The sequence below is a fragment of the Haplochromis burtoni genome, unplaced genomic scaffold, assembly GCF_018398535.1.
Source record: "Haplochromis burtoni strain Fernald_Lab_line unplaced genomic scaffold, NCSU_Asbu1 Contig_182, whole genome shotgun sequence".
Classification (NCBI taxonomy): Eukaryota; Metazoa; Chordata; class Actinopteri; order Cichliformes; family Cichlidae; genus Haplochromis; species Haplochromis burtoni.
Window position 1 is genome coordinate 1159287 of NW_024582543.1, and position 11086 is coordinate 1170372.

General features: G+C 41.5%; 2 protein-coding genes across 5 annotated transcripts in view; one reads left to right on the forward strand and one right to left on the reverse strand.

The window, feature by feature from the left end:
• The first annotated feature begins 6 nt into the window (after positions 1-6).
• Positions 7-6971, forward strand: LOC102289222 (glycolipid transfer protein). Its single transcript, XM_005934701.3, has 5 exons — positions 7-1995; positions 2437-2495; positions 2599-2732; positions 2827-2977; positions 4815-6971. Exons 1-5 carry the CDS (start codon positions 1893-1895, stop codon positions 4995-4997), a joined length of 630 nt encoding a protein of 209 aa, XP_005934763.1. The 5' UTR covers positions 7-1892; the 3' UTR covers positions 4998-6971.
• Positions 6972-7141: 170 nt separating this feature from the next.
• LOC102290231 (protein FAM222A) overlaps positions 7142-11086 on the reverse strand; it is a 32311-nt gene continuing 28366 nt past the window's right edge. For all 4 annotated transcript variants that reach the window (XM_005934708.3, XM_005934707.3, XM_005934706.2 and 1 more), the window contains exon 3: positions 7142-9734. In XM_005934708.3, coding sequence (XP_005934770.1) covers positions 8338-9734 — 1397 coding nt within the window. In that variant the 3' untranslated portion in view covers positions 7142-8337. The remainder of the gene's footprint in view (positions 9735-11086) is intronic.

Below are 11086 nucleotides of genomic sequence, written 5' to 3' on the forward strand. Positions count from 1 at the left end.
AGTGGCCTGTGTGAAATCCATTTTGAATCAATTTTACTAGCGTTATGCAAATATGTGAGATGTATGTATCCATGTAATTCTTTATCAGAATAATCCAAATGCTATTCTATTTATAAACTGTATGTCATACCTCTAAGAAAATATCAATGTTTATTTTCATAAGCTTTGGTTTAACACGATGCTCGGCGCAGGCTAACGTTTTTGTTCTGAGGTCTGGGACGTCTCAGCCGGCAGTTAGTTATAGGAAACCTGTGGTCTGTTTATTTTAGTGTGGTGTTTTAACTCCAGTATTTTAGATGCTTCATGTGGTCGAGTATGTACCGCCTACGGCTTAGAGCCAATGATAATGTAATTGTACCCTCAGTTCTAGAATAGTTGTTGTAGAACACGGGTCTAATGTGACACTCACTGTGAGCCAGATGTGTTTGAACCAGGGGTGGAAGGAAAACTGGAATACGCTGCATGACAAGTGGACGGCAGGGTTGTGCTCTTATTGCAGGGTCCTTACTGTGCAATTTAAAGTGTAATGTAATTGGTGCTAGATAAAGAAAAAAACAGATTAATTTATCACTGCTCAATTTCCTTAAAGAGGACTACCTGTTAGAATGCGTTAAAGAAAATCTAAAGCGCCTATTTAACTGTAACCACAGCAGTATGAACATGCACGTTCATTTCTATCTAAAACTGCTTTCTTAGGTGGCTGGGTGAGGATTAAAAAGACATTTAGAAGTATCCTTAAAACGTCTTCAGTGCACATGAGTATACTGTTCACTTCTGGTTAGTTGCTTAAGTCTTCTTAGGTGTGTTTTTGACAGAATATTAAACTATTTGTAAAGGTCTGCATACTGGGTTTTTGTTTTGTTTTGTTTTGTTTTTTTTAACAGTACGTGTCCGTTTTTCTACATTATAAAGAACTGAAACCCATCAGCAAAACTGTTCTCTGGTCTTACACTTTAAGAAATAAATGCATAATTAAAGAAGCACTGACGGCTCATTATCCAGACTCATTTCCAGAAAATGTGCCAGTTTTAGTAAGGACTGTAAAAGTGGGGAATGTTATTCCATTAAACTGTTATTTAATGGGATACTAAATATTTAAAAAAAATAAAAAAAAGTTTTCGTATTACTTAGTGTAGCTTGGCAGGCCACGAATGATATCAGTGTTAGAAATAAAGCTTTAAAACGTATAAAAAATACTGTTAAAAGTTAGAATTTTTTTGCCTTCCTGGACTCAATTGGACCCTTTGGTGGGCTGGTCTGGCCTCTGTACCCTATGTTTTACACCTTTGTCTTAAAGGAAGGCTAGGTTTTACTGAATAGCATGGTCTGATCTTACCTGGTCTGGTAGTAGAGCATTATGTAAAGGTGGTTACAGCAAACCTAAGAAGGCTGTCTTTTAGAAAATAAATACCACTGCCATTCATCTCCTAAAAACCAGCCATAGTACCTCTGTGAACAAAATGTAACGCAAAGCAATTTAAGTAGCATATAAATACTTTTTAGACTGCCATTTTTTTTAAAAGCACATAAACTACTGACTTTATAATGTTATAATGCACGTATTCAGTTACTTCCACCCTGGAGTCAAAACCGTCATTTAACTCCCTGTAACTTGGAGCCTGCCCTATCTGTGGTTCAAATCAATCCCTGCCTTAGGTATAATAAAGTCATTCATACCTCATCTTTTCTCCTCGTCTTATTTGTGTGTGTGTTGTGGACATACCGCGTGTTTTCACCAGGCTCGTGAATTATTTCCCACCTGTTGGTGAAGAGCGAAAGTGGCCGGTTGCGCTTCCCCACCCATCATAAGAACATAGTTCCGGGTTTTTCTCAGCCGAGAGCTGCTCGCTGCCGTTGCTCTTCTCTATTCGCCAAGCTCATAAGGAAGGATCATGTCGCTTTTAATGGAAAATCAGTTCTGTGAACTGCCCCCTGACAAGGCGATCGACACGAAGACATTCCTGGACACCGTCTCTCATATCCCTGCGTTTTTTGGTGAGTGCAACTCCATCTGAAGTCATACAAAAACACGTAAGGTGACTTTGCGAGTTCCCTCGCGTCGCTACGGTGTCAGCCTTCGTACTTTGCTGATTTTTTTTTTTTTAATTTTACGTCGTCTGACCACCTGAGCTTGGTTTTCACGTCGGGACGTGGTTATTTCACTTCAGAAATTGAGGTGTCGGGTCACGGGGACCATGTCAACCAGCTGCGGCCGTTTGGCCTATAGAGAAACTCTTTGTTGACTCTGTGAACAGAGCACACATTGCCCTCATTGTGACTTAACTGAAACTGTGCATTCACGGCATTTTTTTTTTTTTTTTTAGCTCTCTCTTTGTAAACAGCTGATTGGCATTCATCCCCTCCTCTGAGCCGGGGACATGTCAACTCATTCATATTTTATTGGCCCTGCTCTCAAATGTCTCGTTTCTTTTCCAGACTGCTTAGGATCAAAAGTGTTTTCAATCATCAAATCAGACATTAACGGCAATATAACGGTAAGATGCAGGCGGGCATATCTATTTGTGTTACTGTAAGCGATTTAAATTAGAGATAGGTTCAGCTCCGACATGCAAACTGAACTCAAATGTGCATTTTCAGAAAATTAGAGCGGTATATGTCACTAATCCCGCAAAGTACACCACCCTGGAGGACATTGTGGTGGCAGAGCGAGAGGCTCATGGAGCAGAGTGGCCTAAAATTGGAGCAACGTTAGCTCTGATGTGGCTGAAGAGGTAAGGACCTCCTGAACTCAAAGTTGTGTCATGCTGTCTGTTCAACTTTCGTCTAGTGAAATGAAAGCCTTTATGTACTCCGTTTCTCCTGCAGGGGTCTCCGTTTCATCCAGATTCTGCTCCAGAGTTTGGCAGACGGGGACAGAGATGAGAACAACCCCAACCTCATTCGGGTTAATATCACAAAAGCCTATGAGCAGGCACTGAAGCGATACCACGGCTGGATTGTTCAAAAGATTTTTAATGTGAGTAACATGTGGAAGAAATTCATTGTTTCTTGTTGTGACACAACACAGACCACCCCAACCGCACCCAGACTTGATAAGAATCGAGAACTGGTTTCAGATTGTGCAGTCCACTGCAATCGCCTCATGCTGGCGTGTTTTTCTCTACACTGCATAAAAATGCTTTCAGATTCATTACAACTGCGTTTCACTTTGAAGCGTTGTAACCTTAGGTGCCTCACCTTATGAGGCTGCACAGCATTTTTGTCTCTTGAGCCCATCGCTATGTTGTAGTCCCACATTTTGCAAGTGTCCCAAATCTTGTCGCCAGCACGACATCCAAGAGGGAAAAATTGCAGTTAAGCTGTGGAGGTGATGGAACCTACCACAAAAAAAGGAAATGCAGTTGGGGAAACTACATCTAACAGAGGATGTTAGCAACTATGAGAATATGGCTGAAGTCTCATGTAACATTTTTAACTTATTGGTATAAGAAGGGATGTCAAATTCAGTCTACATTGTGGGCCACGTACAGCCCTTTGTGATTTACATGCTTAATCCATGAGATGTTTTGATATGAGGGAAAAGAAGAACAATTTCAATAGGAAGTCTCAATTTTTCTACGTGATGGAGAATTGCTGCTGTAGTACATGACAGACGTCTGTCAGCATGACACCCTGGGCTCAAATTTTAATAAATAAAAGTGTAGAATTACAGAAAAAGTTCAGTTAGCTCATTGCCCAGACTGCTCTGTAATTATAAACCTGAGAATCGACAGAAAATTACCTTGTTTTGTTTTTATTGTAGACCCACAGTAAAATCATACATTTCCATAGTAGATAGTGTAACCTTCTGTCATTTCATTGTATCTATTACTTAATTACTTTTGCATAACATGAATGGCCATGGTAGAGGTCTTTATCATTAGAAAAATCTGTCAAACTGAGTTAAAGTTTAAAATCCACGCCCTCATTTACATTTCCAAAGCCGTGTAATGTGCCCTTGTTCACAAGCGGTCTCTAAACTGGGTGGGATCGTACGTATGTTTTAACAAAATGCCTCAGTTTTTTAAATGATAAAGAATTGAAAAATCCATCTGCAAAGCTTTTGGGGCGTACACTGAAAGAAATAAATGCATAATTTTAAAAAAAGCACTGACAGGTGGTGAATTGGACTTTGCACTGCAATTAAAAAAAACCCAAAAAAAACAACTTTAGGTAATTTCTGACCTCCATGCCTTATGTTTGACACCCCTGGTATAGGTGATACAGTAGAAGTACAGGGAACACAGAAGTATACAAATATTAGATCAACTTTCCACTTCCTCTAACCTCCTTTGGCTTTTTATTGCATGTACTTTGCAAGGTAGTTAAGAAAGTGGCATTCAAATAAAATACAGCTGTTGCCAAACCCGTAACCTACAAACCTTTGAGTGTTTATTTAGTTTGGCAATGTCAAAATGTGTGTAATGTGTCCCACACAAACACTCTTTGCCCCACAAGTTGTTGTTACACTGTGGTCACCTTACTTGCAGCCCCCCAGATAAAATGGGTGCATGGGTCTATTCTTCTACACAGAAAATTGATTAGGGATCAATAAAGGATAAACAATGAGACTCATAAGCAGGCTCGATAATGGCATTTGTGCCAACATAATCTTATCAATATTGTCTCCTGAGCTGATAAGGCTTTTGGTCCTGGGTTAATAGATTACATCAAAAGACAATCCACAGCAAAGCACTTTCATTACATGCTATATAATGTTGCATACATACACCCATCTTCATAGTTTTCATTAAAATCCATTTAACCTTTCAGTAAAACCAGCTTCTCCATCTTTTTTCGTTTTTGTTTCATAGGCTGCGTTACTTGCAGCTCCCTACAGATCAAACTTTCTGAAGGCTCTGTCGAAAGGAGAGGAAGTGAAAGAGGAGGACTGTCTGGCAAACATGCGTCAGTTCCTGGTTAATTACACAGCCACTATAGATGCCATCTACGAGATGTACACAAATCTAAATGCCGAGCTGGACTACACCGTTTGATGTCCCGGCACATGGCTGGACCGGACGCGCAGGAGTATCCTGCATCACTCTCAGGTTTCGCAGACGTCCAGTTGTTTTTATTAGGACTGTTTTTTTTTTGTTTTTTTTTTGTGTGTCCCTTCTTGGGTGGTATTTATTACTTTGATGATGCAGTAATCATTACTAGCACTGTGAATTTGCTCTCAAGATGATGCCTTAATAAAATGCAGTTTAAAGTCTTTTTTTTGTTTGTTGTTGTTATTTTATTTCAACTTACTACTGCAGCCTTTTTATTTAAATTTTTGGGTGGGTTACTGCTTTAACAGACTTCTTCACCTTTAACTTTAGTTCCCGTCCATGTCTTACATTCAAATGTTCTCCACCTCCATCCATGAGCCTGGGAAATTATATGTTTTACCATCCCGTATTATTAGGTTTGTAAATTTAGGGATTTCAGAGTGCCTTGGTGTCACTGAACGAATGTTTTGAAAATATTAAATATAATAGAATATTAAATATATATATTCTCATCTATAAGTTCAACTGTAAAGAAAAGCTAGTAGAAGATTTTTTTTTTTTCTTTTTAAATCCCTCTAAGGGCTTGGAGTTTGTGCTGTTATTGTTCAGCAGTAGGGTGTGACATGTGTAAGCTTTGTTTGCATTGTTGTGTTACCTGTTGTGTGAACCTGTAGTTCTAATTACGTTTCAACTGCTTTAAAACTTCTTTTTTTTTTTGTCTGAAGCTGTTTTTCATTATGTCATACAGCCAAGTCATGTTCATGTGTACGTTGACTTGATCAGAGGCGTGTTTTCTAACTGAATACTTTATATGGTGTTTGTTTTAGAAGAATCATCTGTGATCATATTTCTTAAAACTGACTCAAAATTAAATTCAGTTCACGAATCTTACACTAGGTGGCGATATCTGCTTGCTTTCCCCCATCTCCTTCTTGAGCGTGGCTGTGTACAACTACAGCAAGCAAAACTGATTAAAAAATGGTTAAATGCTGCATGTAATAAATAAAGCCGTAGTTTGGGAAAACGGCTTTGTGAAAGAGCTCTTAGTGGCTTTAAAGTTGACTTTTAGTCAGTTTATTTATTTTTTTTATACAGAAGTAAATCAGAGAGGATTCACTTCCTCGTGCATCCTAATCCTCCAAATCAACCATCCTCTTCCTCTCCTTAGTCTAACTTATCTGAAGTGTTTCCCAGAGGCCAGAGTGGCTCTGGTTCCTCTCCCAGAGGAGCCCAGCCTGAGTTAATCGTCTCCGAGCGAGAGAAGCACGTCTGTAATCCTGTCGGTTTATCAGCAGCACTGCCTGATAGGACGGAAAAGCTCCAAGTAAAGACAGGACACAACAGACTAAAGACCGGAAATAATTTATGACAGCGATTCAATGACAAAGCCACTGACCTTTTACCGCTGACATATTTGTTATGCGCAATGAGGTCATCATTTGAATACTGCAGTTTTATTCCTAACAGGGCGCCTAATGTCATTATTCACACCATCTAGGTTATTTGTTTTATAATGGCCTGCTTAAAGTGGCTGTGCATTTCGTGTCTGGATCGCAGCTAGAAGCGTCCAATTTAGGAGGACAAATGAACCAAAATAAGGAGCGCAGGCAGGCACATCATCGGACATTAGCAATTCAATAGCTGGGGGAACGGCCAGCCCATTTCTCAATAATGTGAACAACAATATTCACGTGAATATGTCTTCAAGGAAGCATGTATTTTTCATATCAAAATGTAATATCTGCAGGAACAGGCCTGCACATTTTCACTTACGTATTTTGAAGTATTCATTGGCTTCTGCCTCAAGCATGAGCCATCCATCTGGACTAACATCATTCAGTGATAACAAAATTAGCGCTTTCGGCTTGCATCATTTATAAAGGAGCCAGTCCAATCTTTTCCAGCTAAGGATTGACTTGCATCATATAATAAAACTGAAATCTTTGGGTGAAAAGATGGATCTTAATGGAACGAGGTTAAAAAAAAATAAGAGAGCGACTCGCCTTGTGCTTAAGCTTTAAATCCCTTTGCAATAAAGCCAGAAAAAAAATCTTGTCTTCCTACAACTGCTTTATCATTCGTGAATATAATAAAGACTGCAAGTTTGCCAGATAATGGCTATTAATAGGTAATAAGACAGTACTCGCTGGGTTTAGAAAATTTAATTTACTTGACAATCCTTATTAAGAAGAAGCAAAAAAGGGTGAGGGATTAGGGTCGTACATTGCAAAATGTAGTTATTTCATCAACATAATTCATGGAGAGCGCTCACATATTCATATATAATAATTGCACTTTATAAGAGAGACAGTTTGCCATATAAATCAAGGGAGAGGGGGGTGGGGACATAAATAAATTGGATTACAGAACCAGTGCAGACACACAAAGAACTACTCAGTCACACATCTCAAACCATCGCAGATAATATAGCCCTACAAAGAAGACACTGTAAATGATTCAGGCGGCCTGCTCCTCTACGTAGCACTTCCGTTATACACACGGCGTCGTGAGAACAGTGTCGGGACTTTATGTCATTCAAGGAAAAATGTTCACACAAGCTTCTGAAATTCAAAAACAGTTTAAAAAAATACAACCAAGGGCATATCTTGCTTGGCCTGAATGCCACAGTGTTGATTTGGATATGCAACAGTCCTTAAAAGCCGAGCTGAGCGTGACTAGGTTAAATCAGTATAGGTGTTTAAATTACACAAGTTTCTCTGTGACTGTAACAAAAAAGTATGTTGGTTAGATGTATATATATTCACATTTGAATGGTGAAAGTATTTCCCCATGCAGCATCTAGGAGAGTTGCATCGTACTGAGAAAGCTGGGGCAGTGCGTATGTCCGATAAAGGAAAGCCAGGAGAAGGAAACCAAAACACAAATCCACAAGAAATCAACAGACAACCAAGAAGATTGGTTAAAAGTGATTTTTGAGGAGAATTCTTGCTCTCAAATAACTAATAAGAAAAAACCCCATAAAACAAATACAGTATATTCACAAAAAGGCTTACCAGAGATCATTAACCGGATTCAAGTAAAAGTTTTCAGAAGGTTACCGATGATTTTGTAATGTAAAAATGCAAATAAGTGCTCGGCATCACGTGAACGACAGTAATCATGTCCAATGGCCATTTAAAGATATAAAAATACAACGTGGAAAGTCCATAGAATAAACCTGTATTTTAAAGTCATGATTATCATTTTACCTTTTTTTCTTTTCCAGGCTTGTGAGACAAAGCCTTCTACAAATAAAGTACATGCACAAACAAAAAGGCATGTCTCTCGCTCACAGACACCTCTGCGGTCTATAAAAGATGTGTCGCTTCCCTGTCCTGCCGTCTTATCTGTAGACGGGGAGCTGGATGTGGGCTTGCTGTTGGTGCTCCATGAGCGGAGGCATCCCCATGGCTTCGTACCCACGGCCCAGCATGCGCTCTTTGATGCAGGGAGGGTGGATCTCACTGATGAGGCACTCCAGAGACTGCAGGCTGCTGCTAAGCACTGCAGCGTGGCACAGGCTAGAACTAGACAGCCCACAACAGAGGTTTTGGTCTGTGCTGTAGGCCTGGGTATGAGGAGGGGGAGGGGGAAGAGGAAGAGGAGGGTGAAGCTGTGCCTGGTGATGTTGTGGGTTGTGGTGGTTGTGAAGATGGGGATGAGGATGGGAGAGACCCACATCTCTAGGCCTGGCTGCACATGTACCCGTTGTCAGCACCTGATAGGGATAACAGTCACTGTTAGGGGTAGCCACGACGCTGTCCCACAGAGGAGCGAAGTACTGTCCGACAGACACCTCCCCCTGTACGCTGGCGCTGACTCGCTCCTGCCCGACGCCCACTCTTCCAGGATGCGGCCTATACGGCAGCTGTGAGGAGCGGGCCAAAGGGAGGCAAGTTTCAGGAGAAAGGCCAACCCCAGCCTCTGCTGCTCTGTGGCCCTGAGCACTGCTACTCACACCGTACATCCTCACTGCTCCCTGCTGATAGGGCTGCTGCTGTTGCATTTGAGCTTTGTGCTGCCACACAGTGTAGTCTCCTTTGTCCAAGTATCCAGCTTTGGCTCTGTCTGCGCTCTGTGTCGGTAGCACCGCTCCCGCGAAAGCCAGACTGCTCTGGGGAGGCACTCCCAGGACAAAGTCTGAGTCTGAATGCGCCACCGCAGCCACGGCCTGCAGCGAGGGGCTGGCTCGGGCCTCTCCCCCCAGCTGCGGCGCCTGGCTGTGAGGAACTCTGCTCATCTGCCTCATCAAGCTTTGAACCTCTGCCAGCTCAGACTGGGGGGGCAGGCTCTGATCTCCAGAGGCTATTCCAACGCTAGAACAAAGTGTCTCGATCGGTGCATCGGGCGGCTTGCATGAGTTTACGCGATAGGCTTTATGCCCGTTTCTGACGGTGTAGACATTATTCAAAGGATTATTATATGGTGCCACAGAAGCCTGGCTGTTTACATGTTTAGTCCTTCTGCCCTCTGAGGTTTTCACCACACCTTTGACCACCACAGAGGCTTTGACAATGGCCAACAAGCCTTGGTAGCCTCCCGAGTACGGATGCGAATAGGGGCTGTAGCGTTGACCAGTGGTGTCCAAGCCGTTTACTGTTTTGCTGAGCTGTTTGTGTTGCGGCACCCGCACATCCGACGGGAAGATTTTGATGGACAGTGGGCTGTTGGCAGTTTTCTGCGCAAAAGCATCCAACTCTGCAGGAGAGGGGTACCGAGAAATCATGGAGGACGGCTCCCCTGAGAAGAAAGCAGAAGACAGAAACAGTGATTAGCTCAGAAAATGAGCCCCTTGTGTCTTTCTTTTTTCTTCTTTTTCCCTCTTAAAATCTCAAACCGGTTTTATTACACACCTCCAGGATTTTTTTTAAACTTAGGCTCAGTTCAACTCACAATTAGTTCATTCTGGGAAAAGAAGAAACAGGAAAAAGCAAAGGGTCTAATTTCAAAGTAGTACAAAATCTATAAAAACAGTAGCTAGCACTAAATGCAGGATGATCCTGATATAGGAAACTCTGACAAATAAGCATACCTTTTTTTAATTTTTGCTTTTTAAAAATGTGATCAAAAGGAATCTTGGTTATTGGAGCACACCTTAGCAGAAGCAGAAGCCTCATCTAATAAGGAGTACCTAAGCAATTTGCCAACATAATTACTCAAGTATCACCACGTCCTGCCTGTGAAATGCCGTTCCACTTTATGCCTTCGTAAACTTGGACCTAATCTATGCAAAAGCCTGCAGCCTAAACTGTGAAGGAAAACTTGACGCAGATGGACAAAGAAAAAAATCGTCGAGGGCACAGATGATTGAATTGTGTGCGAGAAAGCAGACGGGACAAACTAAGATTGGATTTAAACACTATTATTCAGGCAATTTCATGGCTGCTTAACTCCTAGTGACTAAGGTGGGGAAAAGGCACCCCATTTAAAAACAATAAATCACCGTGTAGAAATTACCACCACCTTTCGGAGTGACACTTTTATGGAATTTCTGACATAAAAAGAAAAGCTGCTGAAATTAACCCAGATCGCAGCGTAAGTCGGAGGAAATCACAGCAGGCAAAAGAACAAAGCTGTAATCTGCAATAAAGAGTGAAAAGGGAAAAAAACACCGAAAAAAACCCTCAACAAAAAACAAAACACTTCATTTCATTTTCAATAACAAATCCAATTCCAGCTATGCAGGGGAGCGCTCGCTCGTCGTTCCCATTTGAAATTGATTTGGGAGTTCATTTCATTTCAGGCCTACAGTGAGCCTCCCGACTGTGAAAATGAGTCAATCTACAAGATCCATCTCATGAAAGAAATAAATTGGGTGTTTAAAATGGAGGAAAGAGGCAAGGTGGAGTGTTCAATCCATCCAACAATCTCCCAGCGGAGCAGAAGGAGCAGGCACCACAGTGCCAGGAGCATGAATGAATTCTGGGGAGAAATAAAACAAAAGCAAAAACACTGCTTATTATGTATCGCGGTGCAGCGCTGCTATAGAAAACAATGACAGCTGGGATGTTGGAGAGGTGTTTGTATTGTATACAACATCAAGATGGGAGCTATCCCTTCTCTGGTTTCCCATAATACTGCTCACGGGGGGG